This window comes from Myxocyprinus asiaticus, chromosome 46 (genome assembly GCF_019703515.2).
Source record: "Myxocyprinus asiaticus isolate MX2 ecotype Aquarium Trade chromosome 46, UBuf_Myxa_2, whole genome shotgun sequence".
Classification (NCBI taxonomy): Eukaryota; Metazoa; Chordata; class Actinopteri; order Cypriniformes; family Catostomidae; genus Myxocyprinus; species Myxocyprinus asiaticus.
In genome coordinates, this window is record NC_059389.1 from 873,088 (window position 1) to 895,709 (window position 22,622).

The 22,622-nt window shown below is 37.0% G+C and overlaps 1 protein-coding gene and 1 long non-coding RNA gene across 2 annotated transcripts in view; one reads left to right on the forward strand and one right to left on the reverse strand.

The window, feature by feature from the left end:
- The window catches only part of LOC127436241 (A disintegrin and metalloproteinase with thrombospondin motifs 20-like), a 159,955-nt gene that overhangs the window by 16,901 nt on the left and 120,432 nt on the right, over nucleotides 1-22,622 (reverse strand). The window contains exons 29-31 of the mRNA XM_051690281.1: nucleotides 11,753-11,920; nucleotides 8,164-8,337; nucleotides 3,509-3,679 (exon numbers count right to left, since the gene is read on the reverse strand). Of these exons, the coding sequence (XP_051546241.1) occupies nucleotides 3,509-3,679; nucleotides 8,164-8,337; nucleotides 11,753-11,920 (513 nt within the window). The remainder of the gene's footprint in view (nucleotides 1-3,508; nucleotides 3,680-8,163; nucleotides 8,338-11,752; nucleotides 11,921-22,622) is intronic.
- On the forward strand, nucleotides 16,299-21,363 carry LOC127436242 (uncharacterized). Its single transcript, XR_007896353.1, has 2 exons — nucleotides 16,299-16,492; nucleotides 20,638-21,363. It is a non-coding gene; the product is annotated as an uncharacterized LOC127436242 (long non-coding RNA).

Below are 22,622 nucleotides of genomic sequence, written 5' to 3' on the forward strand. Positions count from 1 at the left end.
TCACATTTAACAAAAACCCACCAATTCACTATCTCAAAAAATTAGAATATGGTGACATGCCAATCAGCTAATCAACTCAAAACACCTGCAAAGGTTTCCTGAGCCTTCAAAATGGTCTCTCAGTTTGGTTCACTAGGCTACACAATCATGGGGAAGACTGCTGATCTGACAATTGTCCAGAAGACAATCATTGACACCCTTCACAAGGAGGGTAAGCCACAAACATTCATTGCCAAAGAAGCTGGCTGTTCACAGAGTGCTGTATCCAAGCATGTTAACAGAAAGTTGAGTGGAAGGAAAAAGTGTGGAAGAAAAAGATGCACAACCAACAGAGAGAACCGCAGCCTTATGATTGTCAAGCAAAATCGATTCAAGAATTTGGGTGAACTTCACAAGGAATGGACTGAGGCTGGGGTCAAGGCATCAAGAGCCACCACACACAGACGTGTCAAGGAATTTGGCTACAGTTGTCGTATTCCTCTTGTTAAGCCACTCCTGAACCACAGACAACGTCAGAGGTGTCTTACCTGGGCTAAGGAGAAGAAGAACTGGACTGTTGCCCAGTGGTCCAAAGTCCTCTTTTCAGATGAGAGCAAGTTTTGTATTTCATTTGGAAACCAAGGTCCTAGAGTCTGGAGGAAGGGTGGAGAAGCTCATAGCCCAAGTTGCTTGAAGTCCAGTGTTAAGTTTCCACAGTCTGTGATGATTTGGGGTGCAATGTCATCTGCTGGTGTTGGTCCATTGTGTTTTTTGAAAACCAAAGTCACTGCACCCGTTTACCAAGAAATGTTGGAGCACTTCATGCTTCCTTCTGCTGACCAGCTTTTTAAAGATGCTGATTTCATTTTCCAGCAGGATTTGGCACCTGCCCACACTGCCAAAAGCACCAAAAGTTGGTTAAATGACCATGGTGTTGGTGTGCTTGACTGGCCAGCAAACTCACCAGACCTGAACCCCATAGAGAATCTATGGGGTATTGTCAAGAGGAAAATGAGAAACAAGAGACCAAAAAATGCAGATGAGCTGAAGGCCACTGTCAAAGAAACCTGGGCTTCCATACCACCTCAGCAGTGCCACAAACTGATCACCTCCATGCCACGCCGAATTGAGGCAGTAATTAAAACAAAAGGAGCCCCTACCAAGTATTGAGTACATATACAGTAAATGAACATACTTTCCAGAAGGCCAACAATTCACTAAAAATGTTTTTTTTATTGGTCTTATGATGTATTCTAATTTTTTGAGATAGTGAATTGGTGGGTTTTTGCTAAATGTGAGCCAAAATCATCACAATTAAAAGAACCAAAGACTTAAACTACTTCAGTCTGTGTGCATTGAATTTATTTAATACATGAGTTTCACAATTTGAGTTGAATTACTGAAATAAATGAACTTTTCCACGACATTCTAATTTATTGAGATGCACCTGTATGTACCATATTTAAAGAAAACATGAGTGAGCAGGCAAAACACATTTCTTTTATTTCTTATGGGATTCATATTCAACTGTAGGTTATAACAGAATGGAACAATCATAAAACAAAACATGGCAACAAAGAACAAAATGAAATGACCCCTGTTCAAAAGTCTGCATACCCTTAGTTCTTAATACTGTGTATTGCCCCCTTTAGCATCAATGACAGCGTGCAGTCTTTTGTAATAGTTGTCTATGAGGCCCCAAATTCTTGCAGGTGGTATAGCTGCCCATTCGTCTTGGCAAAATGCCTCCAGGTCATGCAAAGTCTTTGGTTGTCTTGCATGAACCGCACGTTTGAGATCTCCCCAGAGTGGCTCGATGATATTAAGGTCAGGAGACTGTGATGGCCACTCCAGAACCTTCACCTTTTTCTGCTGTAACCACTGGAGGGTCAACTTGGCCTTGTGCTTAGGGTCATTGTCATGCTGGAAAGTCCAAGAGCGTCCCATGCGCAGCTTTCGTGCAGAAGAATGCAAATTGTCTGCCAGTATTTTCTGATAACATGCTGCATTCATCTTGCCATCAATTTTCACAAGATTCCCCATGCCTTTAGAGCTCACACCCCCCCAAAACATCAGTGAGCCACCACCATGCTTCACAGTGGGGATGGTATTCTTTTCACTATAGGCCTTGTTGACCCCTCTCCAAACATAGCATTTATGGTTGTGACAATAAAGCTCTATTTTGGTCTCGTCACTCCAAATTACAGTGTGCCAGAAGCTGTGAGGCATGTCAAGGTGTTGTCGGGCATATTGTAACCGGGATTTTTTGTGGCATTGGCGCAGTAAAGGCTTCTTTCTGGCAACTCGACCATGCAGCTCATTTTTGTTCAAGTATCGTCGTATTGTGCTCCTTGAAACAACCACACTGTCTTTTTCCAGAGCAGCCTGTATTTCTCCTGAGGTTACCTGTGGGTTATTCTTTGTATCCTGAACAATTCTTCTGGCAGTTGTGGCTGAAATCTTTCATGGTCTACCTGACCTTGGCTTGGTATCAAGAGATCCCCGAATTTTCCACTTCTTAATAAGTGATTGAACAGTACTGACTGACATTTTCTAGGCTTTGGATATCTTTTTATATCCTTTTCCATCTTTATAAAGTTCCATTACCTTGTTACGCAGGTCTTTTGACAGTTCTTTTCTGCTCCCCATGGCTCAGTATCTAGCCTGCTCAGTGCATCCACGTGAGAGCTAACAAACTCATTGACTATTTATACACAGACACTAATTGCAATTTAAAAAGCCACAGGTGTGGGAAATTAACCTTTAATTGCCATTTAAACCTGTGTGTGTCACCTTGTGTGTCTGTAACAAGGCCAAACATTCAAGGGTATGTAAACTTTTGATCAGGGCCATTTGGGTGATTTCTGTTATCATTATGATTTAAAAAGGAGCCAAACAACTATGTGATAATAAATGGCTTCATATGATCACTATCCTTAAATAAAAGACAGTTTTTCAAAATCAATGCCAAAATTTCACAATTTCTGCCAGGGTATGCAAACTTTTGAGCACAACTATAAGCTATAAACTTTCAATTGTACACAATGTGCGTTGAACTACGGAAAGATGAAAGAGACAAAATTGTGTTTTTTAAACCGCATTTTAAAGTACATAGTATTAAAAGCACACAATGTTTGAGCAGCATATCTGAGGCTGAAACAGTTAGTAGGGCATTTTAATTTTTAGTTTCAGTAATATTTAAATATTTTTTATATAAAATGTTGCTAACAAGTTGCTAATTAAGGACTACAGCTACCACAAGCCTGTGAGTGAACGTGCCTGATGAAACTGAAAACCCTTGTAGTCCTTATTTAGCAACTAGTAAGCAAAAGTTTTTTTTTTTTTTTTTGAGGCAGCTTCAAAATTCACGCTTGAGGTATGACTGTGTGTAATTTATGTTGTAAAACAAAATGTCAAAGTACCTTCAAGTAATGCATTATAAACACCCGTAGGAAAATCCCAAGGGCAAATTCACTTCTGTGATTTTTGACTACAACCCGAACAGCTCAATAGCCATTGAATTATGTACCTGACTCCACACTGTAGTAACCCAGACGTACTGACAGGGGGTGCTGTGACATGACTCGTATGTCGTGGGTTTATTCGAGGTGTCACACATATGATCAGAAACGGTGTTCATCCCTCCGTCCACACAAAACACTGCTCGAGTCCTCACACCCCGTCCACAGGTGGCGTTACACTACAAATAAACAAACAAACAAACATACACACACACACACACACACACAGTTATTTAATAAAATAAACATTGTCCCTTTTTACTTTCTTAATGAAGATTCCTGGTGTTATTATGCACAAATCCTCAGTTCATCCACACAGGGGCAGTGTGCTACCAAGAGCTGAATTTATTCTGGGGTCATCACACCTTATAAACTAGAACCATATTTGACTGTGTGGACCGTTTCAGGTTAAATATTTGGAGAGATAGTGTAAAATAATGGGACACAAATCAAACAGGCTACATTTCAGATGACAGCAGCAGAGGACGGATGAAGCAGAAGACATAAACAGCAGAAATGTTTTAAATGTAGGCACCTCAGAAGTTTGTTTGATGTCTGGTTCTTGTTCTTGTGTTGAGTTTTAGTGATGAAAACCGAGAGAAAGAAGAGAGAGAGAGAGAGAGAGAGAGAGAGAGAGAGAGAGACGGGTGGTTGGTGAGAGATGATGTGGCTTCCTCTCTGAAGTTAAAGGGTGTTTGTTCTGTGATCTCTCATGTAGATAGGATGATGATGATTTTACCACTGAAACCCTAAACTGAGAGGCACGGGTAACCCCAGCCCAAAACATATCCGGGTTATATTTCACCACAAAACCAAACAAAGAAAATTCAATTTTGTATAAACAAAATGAAGCCTATTTTTAGGACCATTAATTGATAATATAAATAAAAAACATTCTTTGCATTGTGACATTAAACCCATTTAAGCTCCCAAATTCTCATTACTGTAATGAAATTTAAAAAAAATAAAATAAATAATAATAATAATAATAATATTATATATATATATATATATATATATATATATATATATATATATATATATATACACATATATATATAATATTATTATTATTATTATTATTTCCTTTTGAAGCAACATAAATGACATTAAAAGAAAAAAAAGCATATTCAATTTTGCATAAATACAATGAAGTCTACAATGGAAGAGGATTAGGGCCAAGTTAAAAAAAAAAAAAGAAAACATATCGAGATTAAAGTCATTATAATGACATATCACAATATTTTGAGAAAAATAAAGTCTATATAAAATATTGAGAATAAACACATTATACTTCGAGAATAAAGTCGTTGTGTTTTGAGAAAAAAAAAGCCCAGTTTCATCGTTTATTATTATTTGAGTTTAATGAGTTTATTCTCAACATTTTATTTCATTTTTTCTAGAAATATTTTGAGTTAAATCTCGCATTATAATTATATATTCATTGCAATAGAACATAATCACTCAGTTTATATACATATATGTGTATTTTCTAAAACTTTTAATTGTTTTTATTATTTTATATATACATTTTAGATTTTTAAACAATTTTATTACAAATAAATATATACAGTATATATTACTCATTTTATTCATTTTTAATTTTTGATAATTTTATCACACACACACACACACACACACACACACATATATATATATATATATTATACTTTAACAAATTATTTGTAATTTATTACATATATACAGTGTATAGGCTGTGGCTCATGTGGTAGAGCGGGTTAGCGGTTCGATTCCCGGCCCGCGTGACTCCACATACCGAAGTGTCCTTGGGCAAGACACTGAACCCCAAGTTGCTCCCAATGCCAAGCTAGCGCTTGCATGGCAGCTCTGCCATCATTGGTGTGTGAGTGTGTGAGTGTGTGTGTGAATGTGTGAATGAGTCACAGTGTAAAGCGCTTTGTAGAACCGCTAAGGTTAAAAGGCGCTATATAAGTGCAGACCATTTACCGATATTTAACCCTAACTATTAAAAACAAAAACAATACAGATCACCACCTTAAAAAAAAAAAAAAAAAAATATATATATATATATATATATATATATATATATATATATATATATATATATATATATATATATATATATATATATATACAGGTGCATCTCAATAAATTAGAATGTCGTGGAAAAGTTCATTTATTTCAGTAATTCAACTCAAATTGTGAAACTCGTGTATTAAATAAATTCAATGCACACAGACTGAAGTAGTTTAAGTCTTTGGTTCTTTTAATTGTGATGATTTTGGCTCACATTTAACAAAAACCCACCAATTCACTATCTCAAAAAATTAGAATATTTTGACATGCCAATCAGCTAATCAACTCAAAACACCTGCAAAGGTTTCCTGAGCCTTCAAAATGGTCTCTCAGTTTGGTTCACTAGGCTACACAATCATGGGGAAGACTGCTGATCTGACAGTTGTCCAGAAGACAATCATTGACACCCTTCACAAGGAGGGTAAGCCACAAACATCCATTGCCAAAGAAGCTGGCTGTTCACAGAGTGCTGTATCCAAGCATGTTAACAGAAAGTTGAGTGGAAGGAAAAAGTGTGGAAGAAAAAGATGCACAACCAACCGAGAGAACCGCAGCCTTATGATTGTCAAGCAAAATCGATTCAAGAATTTGGGTGAACTTCACAAGGAATGGACTGAGGCTGGGGTCAAGGCATCAAGAGCCACCACACACAGACGTGTCAAGGAATTTGGCTACAGTTGTCGTATTCCTCTTGTTAAGCCACTCCTGAACCACAGACAACGTCAGAGGCGTCTTACCTGGGCTAAGGAGAAGAAGAACTGGACTGTTGCCCAGTGGTCCAAAGTCCTCTTTTCAGATGAGAGCAAGTTTTATATTTCATTTGGAAACCAAGGTCCTAGAGTCTGGAGGAAGGGTGGAGAAGCTCATAGCCCAAGTTGCTTGAAGTCCAGTGTTAAGTTTCCACAGTCTGTGATGATTTGGGGTGCAATGTCATCTGCTGGTGTTGGTCCATTGTGTTTTTTGAAAACCAAAGTCACTGCACCCGTTTACCAAGAAATTTTGGAGCACTTCATGCTTCCTTCTGCTGACCAGCTTTTTAAAGATGCTGATTTCATTTTCCAGCAGGATTTGGCACCTGCCCACACTGCCAAAAGCACCAAAAGTTGGTTAAATGACCATGGTGTTGGTGTGCTTGACTGGCCAGCAAACTCACCAGACCTGAACCCCATAGAGAATCTATGGGGTATTGTCAAGAGGAAAATGAGAAACAAGAGACCAAAAAATGCAGATGAGCTGAAGGCCACTGTCAAAGAAACCTGGGCTTCCATACCACCTCAGCAGTGCCACAAACTGATCACCTCCATGCCACGCCGAATTGAGGCAGTAATTAAAGCAAAAGGAGCCCCTACCAAGTATTGAGTACATATACAGTAAATGAACATACTTTCCAGAAGGCCAACAATTCACTAAAAATATTTTTTTTTATTGGTCTTATGATGTATTCTAATTTTTTGAGATAGTGAATTGGTGGGTTTTTGTTAAATGTGAGCCAAAATCATCACAATTAAAAGAACCAAAGACTTAAACTACTTCAGTCTGTGTGCATTGAATTTATTTAATACACGAGTTTCACAATTTGAGTTGAATTACTGAAATAAATGAACTTTTCCACGACATTCTAATTTATTGAGATGCACCTGTATATATATATATATATATATATATATATATATATATATAAAGTATATACTGTACATTCATATATATACAATATATATACAGTATTGTGTTGGGGGACCTACACAGTATTAGGCAGGTGGATTTAATGTTGTGGCTGATCGGTGTAAATATAAGAGTATATAATGTACACACACACACACATATATATATATATATATAACATTTTGTTTTGTTTGTTTTTTAAATAACGCCCAAATGCAGACTTTCAATGGTTCTAAAAAAAACTTTTTTTTCTTTATGCAAAATATAATTTAATATTTTTGTCTTTCGTTTTTGACACTTTTTTCAAATCTTTTTTTTATTTTATTTTTTTAATTTTAACAGTCTTTTTCCACTCCAGCCCTTTCTTTGACTGTAGATTTGAATCTCGTTGATACCATCTCCTCTCTCTCTGTGTCTCAGTGGGGAATTTTAGAGAACTCTTCCCACAATGCCTTTGAAACGCTCATGGAGCCGGTTCTGCCACACACAGTGATCACTGCTCATTAATTAAACATGTACGGTCGCTCACGCGGTGTGCCCTTAAATGCTGCGATAGACTGATTGGTATTCACAATTAAAGCAAAACACTTCCATCTGTGTGAAGGAACTTTAAAAGTCCCTGTGTTATAAAGCACCTTATAAATGCTAAAAGGTGAAGTTTAAACTTTCAGAAGAAAGCTCCCACACAAAGACCTCATATGTTATTGTGGAAATCAACATTGAGTAGTTTACAAATCAAGGCTTTTCATGCTGAAATGTGTAATTTATACAATGTTAAAATACTTGCGAGTCACTATAAGATCATCTGTTTGTATGATTTGGCTCCACATTTCAACTTTTAAACTCTCAACCAATGGAGTGAGTTTGGGGCGGGACTATCGGTTTGTTGACCAATGGCAGACGAGGAGTGGGACAGAAGAGATCGATATACTGTTTTACTCACGTCTGTCCACTCGTGTGTCGTCCAGCTATGTGTCTGACACTCCGTTTGGAAGCAGGACTGAATGCTCGCAGGACGATCACGTATGTCACACATCTCATCATTGACTCGACCTTTGCCCTTTGACCTGCAGAACGTCTCACGGGTCTGAGCACCAGTGCCGCAAGTCACTGAACACTGTGAGGACACACACACAAACAATAAAGACAATCCTCAAAGCAAGACCTCATGATCAATTAGCTCATATTTGCCTGAATCAAAGAGAAACACAATCAACGTCTTTCCTTCCTCTCAACATATTCATGTTTCAACACGATCTTTGATGAACGTCACTCACTTAATTCAGGATTTGCTTTGGAAGCCACACAAAGAACAAAGACTGATGTCTGGTCCAGTCTGAAATACGATGGATTAAGTGTTTGGTCTGACATAAAACAATGTTAATCTGAAAATGGGTGTGATAGATTGACAGTTATTATTGCAGAATCACATTAATGTGATTGTGATTATTTCTGAGGCTCCAGCTGCATTTGTTCAGTATTAACAGGTCAATGGTTTATCTGAGATCTATACTTGTGGCTGGTTTATATTAAAGCAATAAGCCACAAGAGGTTGCGTGTTACAATGATTTTACCACACACTGTATAAGGAGCGATCTTAGACCTAAAATGCACTTTATACAAGTATAAGAAATGTGTTAAACTGCAATACATAATGCAACGCAAGTAGGTACGTTATTTGTAATTTAACCTCATTTGTAAGTTCCTTTGGATAAAAGTGTCTGCTTAAAGACTAAATGTAAATGTAAGTACTAGAGGTAGACCGATATATCGGTTTTACCGATTGTTGCTTTTTTGAACTATCGGTTATCGGCAAAAATCTATGCCGATAGTTTATTTTATTCCTTATAAATAAACCTGGTGAATTTATAGGCTATAAAAAGCTTCATTTGTAAAATACTTACATATAGAGTATAGTAACGGAGCCAAGTTACTGTACATTTTTAAATAAAAGTCCCCGGTGGATTTCAGATTTGTTTATAGTCCAAAGTCCCACATTATGCACAAAAACTTAATTTTCTGGTTATTATTAGAATTTTGGTTGAACAATAAACTGCTTTTGGGATTTGATTATTTTTGAGTCTTGTAGCCTCAGTTTATGTGCCCGTTATAGTAAGGACAGACAAAAGGCTGAAACATACTCTATGCAAGTACGTGAACGCAGACGGCGCATCTCACAACGCAAGTTCGATTTCACGCGTCGTTGCGTTCTGAAATGTGTCAGACATTAACACATAACTACGTGTTACATACTCAACATTGCCGCAAGGGGCGCTATAATGAGATTAGTGTGAACTGTCACTTCTACGGAGAGTTTCTATTTCAACTCAACTACTGTCATAGCGGAGAAACAGATTGAAGAGAATATTACTGAGCAAGTAAGTTAAAGTCAGTATAATTATAGGAACTTGCCAGAATAATAACACATTCAGTTAAATGGCACACACGTTTAAAGTTAAATCTGTCGCCCCCTTGAGTACTGAGTAGAGGTCGACCGATAGTGGATTTTGCTGATACTAATAACTAAGGTGGTGGGAAAGGCCGATAACCGATTAATCTGCCGATAGATTTTAAAATCGATTTATACTGTCAAAAAAAGTTATTTATCTTTCTTTACTATGGCAAAGAAAAAGAGTCCAAAATGAATAAAATCCCAGATGCAGTTTTTTGTTCAATCAAAAACCCAATAATTACCAGAAAAAGATTTGGTGCCTAATGCTGGACTTTTAATTATAAACAAGTTTGAAACACATGGAGAAATTATGAAAAAACTATTGGCAAATATTGACATAGATTTTTGTCAAAAACGACAGTTCCAAAAAGCAACTATCGGCACCGATTAATAGGTAAAACCGATATATCGGTCTACCTCTAGTACTGAGATTTGTTCCCGCCACAGTAAGGCAAGAACACGCGTTAAGCATGTTCAACCATATCACGGGGTGGCAATGCGGTGGCAAAGCGCTCGCATTTGTGTTCACGTACTTGCGTAGAGTATGTTTCAGTCTTTACAACTCTTTAATCATTCTATAAATCATTTAAAAAAAACTATCAGCCAATTAATCGGTTATCGGCCTTCTCCACAACTTTAGTTATCAGTATCGGGAAAATCCAATATCGGTCAACCTGTAGTAAGTACACATTGCCACAAGGGGTGTTAGAGTGAACATTAAACTGTCGTCTTCTTCTACAGTCAGTTTTCTCTTTCAGATCAACTACAGTCATTGCAGAGCAACAGTGAGAAGAGAATCTTGTTAAGCAAGTTGGTTAAAGTTAGTTAACCTGCTGAATGTTTATAACAGCTACCTGAATAATAAAACATGTGGTTCAATGACACAGACATTTGAAGGAAACTCTATCACCCCCTTGAGTACTGAGGATTGTTACCACTACAGTAATGCAAGTATCAAGATTAAGAGTCTGACTTATTTAATTAATGATTTGGGATTTGAAAGTAGCATCCAGGTGATCTCAAACAACTTATTTTTGGACGGTTTCGTGGACAGATACAAATCTAAACTGTTCTAAATAACAAATCCAAATTTTCCTATGATATTAGAAGGCAACTGCTGATCTAAGCTGTTACATACATCAATGGCTTTTGAATTTCAGCAGAAACTTGTAACACACACACTCGCTCTGAGAGCTTCTGCAAACTGGTTTCTGTGCGTTTGGGGTGATGTTAAGATATAAAGCATGTCTTTAAGTTCCATGTGCTGATTTCATGCTTTGTGGAGGTATGTGCGGGACTGTGATTGCTTCCAGACCCCAGAGGAGATTGATGTGGGCCGTTGACAGGGGTTTTGGTGAAGATCGGGGCAGGAGCGGGCATAGAGTCAGGGAAGAACTGGGTGTGATGATGTCATTTGGTGAGGTGAACGATGACTCGACAACACCACAGCCAATCAGATTCAACATTCCACACAGGACAAATTTTACTTTGACACTGAATCTCACGCAACACGTGTCAAGGTCAAAAAAATAAGAAATTATATTTTGCATTAAGTCAGACTAAATAAAGACTGTTTTCCCAGTTTGTATAAATGAGCTGTTCTGCTAACTGTTCTGTTACAGTAGAACCCTTAAAAACATCTCTTAGACTGGAAGAAATATGCAAACTCAGACGCATAAACCAGATGTGTTATTATTCAGGTAGCTGCTATAAACATGTTGACAGTTTAAATAACTGTAACTAACTTGCTCAATGGGATAATCTTCAGATTGTTGCTCCGCCATGAAAACAACTGACCTGAACGAGAAAATTAATCGTAGAAAAAGACAGTTTGCGCTAATGTCTGTTTTAGCGCCCCTTGTGGCAACATTGAGAATGCAATGCGCATTTCTACAACATATCTTGTTATTACGGTCTGACACATTTCGGAACAAAACAATGCATGAAATCGTAGCTAGAAGCGTTTGTGTTTACATGTTTGCGTTTATTTCTGGCTTTTTACTTATATACAATCTCTAATAGATCTGACATTAAAACAAAGATTACACTGCTCTCTGATGCTAACAGGAAGCACACATACCGCTCTCCATCGATTGGTCCTCCAGCTGGGGCAGGATCCCATCCTACAGACTTTATGCGTTCTCGGTCGGTTGAGATGTGCGCAGCGCTCCTCCTCGATCTGTGTTTGGTTCTGGTCCACACACATGATCTGTCTTTCTTTGAGTCCCTTCCCACATGACACAGAACACTAGAAAGATGAGAGAGAGGCCAAAATGATGTCCACATTAAAGGAATCGTTCATCTTCATGTCATTCCAGTCTCGTATTTCAGTGGAACACCAAAGAAGAGACTGTTGAAGAAACTTTAAGCAGCTCTTTTGAGTTAATAGTGACCACGTCTATCAAACACCATTAAATTAAAATGTATTATTCTAAAAGTGAATTGCGACTTAAATTTGAGTCTGTTTCCCCTTTGGTCATTGTATGACGTCAGATGGAATATACCACATAAGCCAAATTAACTACTTTTAATCATAATTTTATGGTGTCATTTTTGGAGCTTGTGGCACTATTAACTGTTGTTGTATGGAAAAGAGCTGCTAGACGATTCTTCAGAAATGTGAGTAAATAAAGACAGAACAAATTTCTTGGTTACAATGGCAGGTATGAGGTCTTTTCTAAGGTATGAGAACCTCACACCACCATATTCTGGACTTAAATTCAAAGCATGATGGACAAAGCTGAGAGAAAACCGTAAACAATCATCTGGAAGCAATAAATGCAGTTAAAACAGATGACGTTCTCCAGAGAAACACATTGAGCCAAGGACAGAGCCCATTAGGAGAAACTTTAAAATCCTGTCTTGAGATTACTAGGTAAGTACATTTCTGAAGTAACTGTGAGTGGTATTGGACTGTCTGTTTTTATGCATTTGGCAGATGCTTTTATCCAAGGCATTCAAGGGATGCATTTTATTAGTTTGTGTGTTCCATGGGAATCAAACCTATGATCTTGGCGTTGTTAGCACCATACTCTACCAGTTGAGCTACTGGAACTCCGATATGACTTAAGTCCCTCCTCCAGTGCGATTTTGTTTTACGCTGTAGGACGAATTACACACTATTTAATAGTAATTATGATATGAGGCCAGACAGCATTTAGCAGACCGTTATATCTGTTGATCTGGAGACATGGGTCACAGAGCGTCAACAATTCAACATGCGAGACGAATTAAGCTCTAACATTTTTTCCAACCCAGATAATACATATAATATCGCTTCAGTATATTAATTATGATTTTGGGATGTTACGTAACTCCAAACTCATATAGTTCACGTGTCTATTGAAATGCTGTTCCATACAGATTCATCATGGGACTCGATCTCACTCACATTCACAGATAATATTCATGCGCTGTGTATTAAATGAAGTAAAAGCATTGTGAATGACGTAATAGAGTCGGTCTCCCTATAATCTCAAACATCTTAGATTTGTATATATCTGAATAATTTGCAAACAAACAAAAACCTTTAAAGACAGACCTACTGTGAGCTTCGAGGCTGTTAATCAATGGTATATGCTTCTGTTGAAGCCAGTAGTCTGCGTTATTTCTTGGGCTGCAACTAACAATCATTTTGAAAATCGATTAATCTTCTATTATTTATTTGATTAATCAGATAAAAAAATAGATTCATCTTAGATTATTTCTTCGATTAATTGGATAAAAAAATCGATTAATCTTCTATTATTTATTTGATTAATCAGATAAAAAATCGATTAATCTTAGATTATTTCTTCGATTAATTGGATAAAAAATAGATTCATATTAGATTATTTCTTCGATTAATTGTATAAAAAAATAGATTCATCTTTGATTATTTCTTCGATTAATTGGATAAAAAATAGATTCATATTAGATTATTTTATTAATTGGATAAAAATTGATTCATCTTTGATTATTTCTTAGATTAATCAGATAAAAAATAGATCTTTTATTATTTCTTCGATTAATTGGATAAAAAATGTATTCATCTTTGATTATTTCTTCGATTAATCGGATAAAAAAATCGATTAATTTTAGATTATTTATTCGATTAATCGGATTTTTTTAATTAATCTTTGATTATTTATTCAAATAAAGAAGCCACATTTTATATCCTGTGTTTTATTAGAATTTATTTATTAAAAAACATAAGTGATGGTATGCTATATACATTGTATTTTAAAAAGTTTTTAAATATAAAAGTTACAATATAATTCATATAATATTTACATTAGGTCACTACTGTATAAAATATATTGTTTTCTTTTCATTGGGCTTAGAAATATGATGTCTAGGCCAGTTTGTTTCCTAATATCACACATCTATTCAAACACATTTTTTTGTCCAATTTTAAACGGGATGCATATATTTTGTGGTTCTCCAGAGACAGGATAGTGCAGAGACAGGTCACTTGCATGAGTAATTGCTCCGTGGATCACGAGAAAACCAGGCTTCAATCGCCACGCACAGATGCATGATTGAGATGAGAAGCATATTTAGCCCTTATAAAGCGTCAAACGCGATGCTTTTCAATGCTGGAAATAACCCTGCCAATGTTTCATAAACAGCATAGTTTTATCAAAACTATTGTATTCTCTTTCGCTGTTGAGATCGGTTTGATTGACGCAGATGCATGTGCACTCACTTGGTCGTTGAAGTTTCACGGAAACTCGCTTGTGGTGAAGACAAACAGTTTTGCGAAATGGAAATATATGCCTGATTTTTTATTTAAACATTTATACATTTTAAAACATCGTAAATAACAGTAAAATTTAAGTGACGCGGCATCAACGCACCTGACACAGCAACCATTCCACATTAAACTGTACGCTTATGACCTTCTTTGAAATGTTTAACATAAAATGCTCCTGTGTGCTGGACAACGGGTCATGTTTTTTTCCACTTTAACTTGTCTCCACCCTTTTTTAAACAAGTTTCATCATGCAAGCACATTTTTCACTACTGTAATGTAGCAAATTTTCACTATCCATTATTATCGATTAGCTGTTGCAGCACTAGTCATTTAAAAAACTTTTTTTTAAAAAGCAGAATCCCTGGTGAAGAACTACACTACCCATGATCCTGAAGAGAAATCCACCAATCAGAGAATCAGGCCAAAAGAGCTCTGTAGCTCCGCCCACTCCCATGATGCACTGTCAATGAGTCGCTCTCCCTACAGTCTTAAACTACTTATATATATATATATACAAAGTGGCAGGACCGTGACAACAGTGGGATATCCCACTGTTGTCACGGTCCTGCCATTCTGTCAGTCTGGGTTTTTGCCTGACAGGACCATGGCATTATTGTCCCAAATCTGTCTTGTGTTTTGTTGTCTGTCTTTGTCTAACGTGCAGTTTTGGTTGTATTCCCTGCCGTGCACTCTTCGGTCTGTCTTGATTCATGTCAGGAGCATGGTGTCTGGATCTTGTCTGTCTGTTATTGACGTGGGTACATCGCGCTTATGTCATCTTGGCAGCATGCATTCGCATCAATAGTTTGTCTGTCCCTTGTGAACATAGGTGTGTCTTGCATCGAGCTCACGCTGCATTGCGTGCCCGGGTCACAAGCTGTCTTCATGTTGTGCTCTTCGGTCTAGGTGTTGGGTGTGTGTGTGGCCGAACTCTCGCACAGGTGTCCTGTCTTGTTTTTGTCACCTGTTGCATGCATCATGTGGCGTTTGCCTCGTGATGTATGCTCAGGTTTCGTTAGTTTCGTTTGTTTGGCGTTGCTATGCATTCTCTCGTCTTGTTTGTCGATTGGCATGGGCGTATATTGCCTCATTGTCTTGGCGATGTGCGCTCATGCCATTCGGGTGTTTTGTTGTCCTGTGAGAGCACATGGCTTTGTTTTGTTTCTGTATCGCCACGTGTCTCTCTGTCTTACGTCATACCGCGCCTCCTTGTTTGCCCATTATTAGTTTATTAGTCACACCTGCCCTGTCTTGTTAACCTGTTGATTTCTCTCCCTATTTTAGTTTCCTCACGTTTGCTGTCCAATGCCAGTTCGTCTTGTTTCCAGTCATGTTTTCCAGTCGGTCCTGTGTGTGTGTTTGTTTGTTTATTCCAGTCAATCTGTCAGTCGGTCTAGCTTCCTGTCCTGTTCATCCCTACCCGGTCCGGTCGGTCCTGTTACCCGCTGCCTTCTGCCTCAGCCCTGGATTACCTTTTTCCCCTATGGGGTAATTTGTGTTTGTTTTTAGTTTTAATAAATTCCCTGTTTTTCAACTCTGCGCTTGGGTCCTGAGACTCTTATTCCTGACAAGTGTCATCTGAGGAAATCTGTTAAGTTTGATCTTCCTGGAGAATAAAAGCAACAGGGTTGTGCAACACACACACACACACACACACACACACACACACACACACACATCATAAACAGGGTAATTATAGAAGTATTTTAAACACAGGACTGTAGTCTGTCAGCAGCACACATCAAAGAACATAAAGATAAGTGACCGAACATCAACATGCTGGTGGACACACACACACACACACACACACACACGTAAAGGAGGGGTAACGGCATCGGAAAAACCACTCCTTGAAACTCCAAAAAAGGAAAATAGGAGGAGAAACAGGGACGAGACAGAGACGGTTATGAACTCTCTTTAAACGCTCGTGTCTGATGATACTGAGTTAGTGGTTAGTCAACTTTACTAATACAGGGAGAACTGAAGGCCAGATGGAGTGAAAAACGATTTCATCTGCATCAGGAGGAAATGAGGACATCTCCACATCGCTCAACTCTTCTCTGATTAAACAGCTTTTAGATTGAGGTGAGTCTGATAAAGGTGTAATGTGGTCAAATAAAGGCTAAACTAGTAGTATTGTACTATGGAGATAATATTTGAAGCTGGTTCATTTGACTAGGTAATCAAGTTGGCTTCCAAAACAACATCGAATGCATGAATTTAAATTAAACTATGTTTTTGTAGACTTGCTAAAGCTTGTTTAGATAGATTTAAAAAAAATTTTTTCAAGTGAATAAAGTTAAACCCTGAGGTTGATAGAAGCAGATGTAGGTGAACGGCACTAAAACGAGTCAAAACCAACAAAAGAAAGATAAAAATCAAAAGACAGAAACAAGAAATAATGTTTTGCATCTCGGTAGTATTTGTATTATGCTAATTTTAATGTAAAACTCTATTGTATTACAGTAATGAGAATCCTGAGGGAGAATCAGGCATGAGATTATTGATGATATTCATCCACATAGTGGCAGATAACTTATTAACTTATCAAAGAAAATAAAAAAAGAAAGGTTTTGTTGCTGCTCGAGTAGACACAGCGTTTCATTCCAGTTGCGTGAGTGAATAAAGTCTAATGTAAACTGAACAGTCTCATCTAGAACTAATGTGAGCTGGGAAAGAATGAAATTCTGCTGCCACACCTCGATTTAACAATGCACACAGTCAGTGTTTATTCAAACTAAAGTGCCCACAGCAAATGAGATTTAACTGCATTTAGAGAGAGCTCATACTGGATTGCTTATTTCTGTATGTAACGGTTAAATATTCTCTCTGAAGACTTCCTGAACTTTATGGCAGGAGTCAATTTAGCAGTATAAAAACTTCATTCTAACAGGCATATCCAAAACACATGTTTAGTTGTTTTATATCCAAACATTAAAAAAAAGAATAGAAAAAAAATGCAAGGAATCAGATTTTTAGAAACTGAATGCAAACCACTTTCATATGTGATTTGGAATCTGGTTGAATTTTTTTTTTTTTTTTTTTTTTTTTGTGGAATGTGTCTCCGTCTACATCCACACTAATCGGTTTTCTTTCTAAATCTCCATTTTCAGTTTGCTAACATTATTGTTTTTTAAAGTATGTGGGTTTACTGCATTTAAAGAGATATAACGACATAAAAAAACTTGTCAAGACTGTATACTGGATGGCCATGTTTAATATAAGCCGAAAATCAAGCTTATTTTTTTGTGTGAACAGATATATAATGTAACGAGTCACTATAGGCTTTGTTCACACCAGTAGTAAATTTATTTATTTATTTATTTTGGCAAATCCAACTCAAATCTGTTTAATTGTTTATTGCACAAATGATTTTTTACAAAACCATGGTTTTACTATTCTAATACCATAATTTACTAATCATGGTTTTACTATAGTAATATTGTAACCATATAACGATGACTGTTGTAGTTTAACCATGTTTTTTTTTTTAGCAGAAACCATGATAGTAATATTCTAGTAACTATGAAAAGTTAAGTAACCATGGTTTTAATATAGATTAACCATGGTAAATCTTGTTGTTACTATGGTTTTACTGCAAATATCATGGTTAAAATGTGGTTATTGAAGTAAAACCATGTTAAATTAATTGCGAGGGAAGGCAAACTATTATAAGGGAATACAAAGCTTATTGCAAGGGAACACAAAACTTATTGTGAGGGAATGCAAATTATTGTGAGGTAACGCAAAGTATTGCGAGGGAACGCAAAACTTATTGCGAGGTAACGCAAAGTATTGCGAGGGAACACAAAACTTATTGCGAAGGAATGCAAAACTTATTGGGAGGGAATTCAAAACTTATTGCGAGGAAACACAAAACTTATTGCGAGGGAAGGCAAAACTTATTGTGAGGAAACGCAAAACTTATTGCGAGGGAATGCAAAACTTATTGCGGAGGAACGCAAAACTTATTGCGAGGAAACGCAAAACTTAATGCGAAGGAACGCAAAACTTATTGCGAGGAAACGCAAAACTTATTGGGAGGAAATGCAAAACTTATTGTGGAGGAACGCAAAACTTAATGCAAAGGAACGCAAAAGTTATTGCGAGGAAATGCAAAATTAATGCGAAGGAACGCAAAACGTATTACGAGGAAATGCAAAACTTATTGTGAAGAAATGCAAAACGTATTGCGAGGGAACGCAAAACTTATTGCGAAGGAACGCAAAACGTATTGCGAGAGAATGCAAAACTTAATGCGAAGGAATGCAAAACTTAATGCGAAGGAATGCAAAACTTATTGCGAGGGAACGCAAAACTTAATGCGAAGGAACGCAAAACTTATTGCGAGGAAACGCAAAACTTATTGGGAGGAAATGCAAAACTTATTGTGGAGGAACGCAAAACTTAATGCAAAGGAACGCAAAAGTTATTGCGAGGAAATGCACAATTAATGTGAAGGAACGCAAAACGTATTACGAGGAAATGCAAAACTTATTGTGAAGAAATGCAAAACTTATTGCGAGGAAACGCAAAACGTATTGCGAGGGAACGCAAAACGTATTGCGAGGGAACGCAAAACTTATTGCGAAGGAACGCAAAACGTATTGCGAGAGAATGCAAAACTTAATGCGAAGGAATGCAAAACTTAATGCGAAGGAATGCAAAACTTATTGCGAGGGAACGCAAAACTTAATGCGAAGGAACGCAAAACTTATTGCGAGGGAAGGTAAAACTTATTGCGAGGGAAAGCAAAACTTATTGCGAGAAAACGCAAAACTTATTGCAAAGGAACGCAAAAATTATTGCGAGTAAACACAAAACTTATTGGAAGGGAATTCAAAACGTATTGCCAGGGAATGCAAAACTTATTGCGAGGGAACTCAAAACTGAGGGCACTCAAAACTTATTGAGGGAACGTAAAACTGAGTGAATGCAAAACTTATTGTGAGGGAACTCAAAACTGAGTGACGCAAAACTAATTGTGAGGGAACTCAAAACTAAGGGCACTCAAAACTTATTGAGGGAACGTAAAACTGAGTGAATGCAAAACTTATTGTGAGGGAACTCAAAACTGAGTGACGCAAAACTAATTGTGAGGGAATGCAAAATGTATTGCGAGGGAATGCAAAACTTATTGCGAAGGAACACAAAACTTATTGCGAAGGAACGCAAAAATTATTGAGAGTAAATACAAAACTTAATGCGAAGGAACACAAAACTTATTGCGAGGGAACTCAAATTTGAGGGCACGCAAAACTTATTGAGATGGAACGCAAAACTGAGTGAACGCAAAACTAATTGCGAGGGAACTCAAAACTGAGTGAACGCAAAACTAATTGCGAGGGAATGCAAAATGTATTGCGAGGGAATGCAAAACTTATTGCGAAGGAACACAAAACTTATTGTGAGGGAACGCAAAACTATTGTGTGGAAATGCAAAACTATTTCAGAATCAAAATTTGTGATTTCGGATACAACATATTTTCCGAATGTACTCCAAAGAATAACGTGGAATTACAATGTGAAAAACACGGGGTGGTACAATGGTTATTTTAGGTACTTTTTTTGTTAGTGAATGCAGTTAGCCTTCAACTTAGACAAAAATAATACATTCTCATGAAATAGTATCATTGTAATTTAATTTAGCCAGAATTCCTCAGACAAGACATTTAAGAAAGCGTTTCAAAGCGGAATACCATTGGCATTACATAGCACATTCAGACCAAGTGTCTGCTCATGAAAACCACATGATCATTTCAGACTCTTCAAAGACACCAGTAAATCTGGACTGTCACTCATGGACACTGGCAGAACCTCAAACCGCCCGGAACACATTAGACTGGCCATTAAACTACAAACCAGATTCACCCAAATCCAACAGCATTCCAATGAGGACTTGTAAAATCCAACTCCAATCAAATGAACGAATTGAAATACAATTCCGTTATCATAAGTAAGAATGCAAATATTCAAAGACAATGTTAAACAGTGTTTGCATTCCATTTTCTTCCATAATCTGATGTATTTCCAATGTAAAACGGGATATATTCAATGAGGAACAAATGTAGAGCAGGACTTTATGATATACATACATGCATACTGTATATATATTGATGAAATATTACAAAGACAACATTTTTTCCTTTGGAACAAATGCACTGATAAATCATTCCTAATATGCATTAGGAAAGTGCATCTTGATTTCATGTTGACTTCTTTTTTTGCAGTGACTTGTCGTCACCACCGCTGCAGTTAAACCAGGTAACAGCTGGCGTTCTGTTGTTCTGGAATGCTGATGACCCATCAATAAATCACCACACACATAAATAGTCCAGGTCAACACCAAGGACAAACCTGCTCTGGTTACTGGGAAAACTGGGGATGTGCACCACAACACATTTTGGGCGCTTTCACTGTAGATATCTAATGCCATAGTCTAAAATGTTTGGTTGGTGTTAAAGTGTTTTTCTGAACTCCAGAATGGAGTTGAACTTGAGTTCGAACCAAATAATCAAACCCAAGCATACAAACAGCTTTAAGGTCCCACAAAGAACTAAATGAAAAATAGCTTTACTCAAGAAAGGCCAAACACCCTCAAACAAACAGGTGAAAAGATGGTATGGAGTCTCTCACATCAACACAACACTCCATAATTCAGTTGAAAATATCTTGAATTTGAAATCTGACAAGTTTGAGCTCAATCTAACTTGAAAGTGTCCCATTATGGAGTCTAAAAAAGGCCATTGCCATCCCCAAACATTTTCAAAAGTAAGGGTGTCAAAAGTAGGGCTCTCAAGGGTTATTAAATGGTGGAAAACCATTTGGTGTTGGAATTACATGAATCTCAACTTGGTTAAAGAAGTTTAAGTTGATACAATAGTTTCACACTGTCATGTATCCTCGTTTTAAAAGCTCAGATTGTTTTGTGCTCAGTAAAAAGGGTTTGAAACAGATCTTTGGTGTCTTCATTGTCATTGTACCTGATAAACTATTTGTCATTTGAGTCCACAAAAAGTAATTTTCTTATTGAGTATTTTTGTCTTGTTTACCAGTAAAACTATCTGAATATTCTTAAAACAAGATACATTTACTTGAGAAGCAAGAAGCTTCTTGAGAAGCTTCTGAGAAATCTAACAAAATGTAGTAACATTTACACTGACAACAAGAAAAACGATTTGCCAATGGGGTAAGAAAAAACTTGATTCAAAGGGATAACAAGATTATTTTTCTTTCCTCATTGGCAAATAGGTTTTTCATGCTTCAAGCACCAGTTCCACCAAATTTTGTCAGATTTCTCTGAACATAAGACTTGATATGTTATGCCACTTTACTTCTCATCAATTTGTTCTTGTTTTAAAGACGTCTAGATATTCTCACCAGAAAGCAAGACAAAAATACTCAGTAAGAAAATGATTTTTTGCAGTCTTTAATGTCTTTAATGTCCTTTCTGTCTGACCTGAGATTGTCCAGTTACTCTTATGGATATTAAGTTGTAATATGGACAGTAGAAGCAGTAAAACGACAGAGCAGCGGTGAAGTGTTGCAGTTTCAAAGCGGGTTTTGAAGTCAAACACCTGTCGTTTGAGTGTGTCATTAATGCATTCCTCTGCGACCAGCACTCTGTGTTTACTCCTTTAAACATTCGGTGGGTGGAAACTGCAGAAAGATGCTGCAAGTGTTCAACCATATTTGGCCCTCAAGGAAATCTGTGTCTCTTCATCTTATTACGTCTTTAAAGTCTCGACTGGAATAGTTTATGGTTCAAGGATACTACAGAACGAGCCTATTGCATATGCACTTTTTCCTTTCTGTCCATTCCGTAGCAATTATATGTAACATAATACATCAGGTCTACATATGGAGTCAGTTTAGAGATGAATGTGTTGTATGTTAACGCGAAAGTCAAGTTATTTTCGTAGCTTGCCAAGTTTATATTCCTGCATTAAAATGTCCATTACTAACTGACCGATTATCATACAATTGTAATATTTACATCTACATTAATATCTTATCCCTATCTTTGACGTCAGTGATTGACTTTTATAATCTATCACGTGAACTTTGGCAGTGAATTTTAGTTGAGGTGAAACTAAGACTCCTCTAATCCGGTTGAAATCTGAGAAACTTAAAATGTCCATAGACCCAAAGCCAAACACACAAGAGCTCGTTAGCTCAAAAATGTAAAGTCAACAAATCCATGGAAACATCTGAT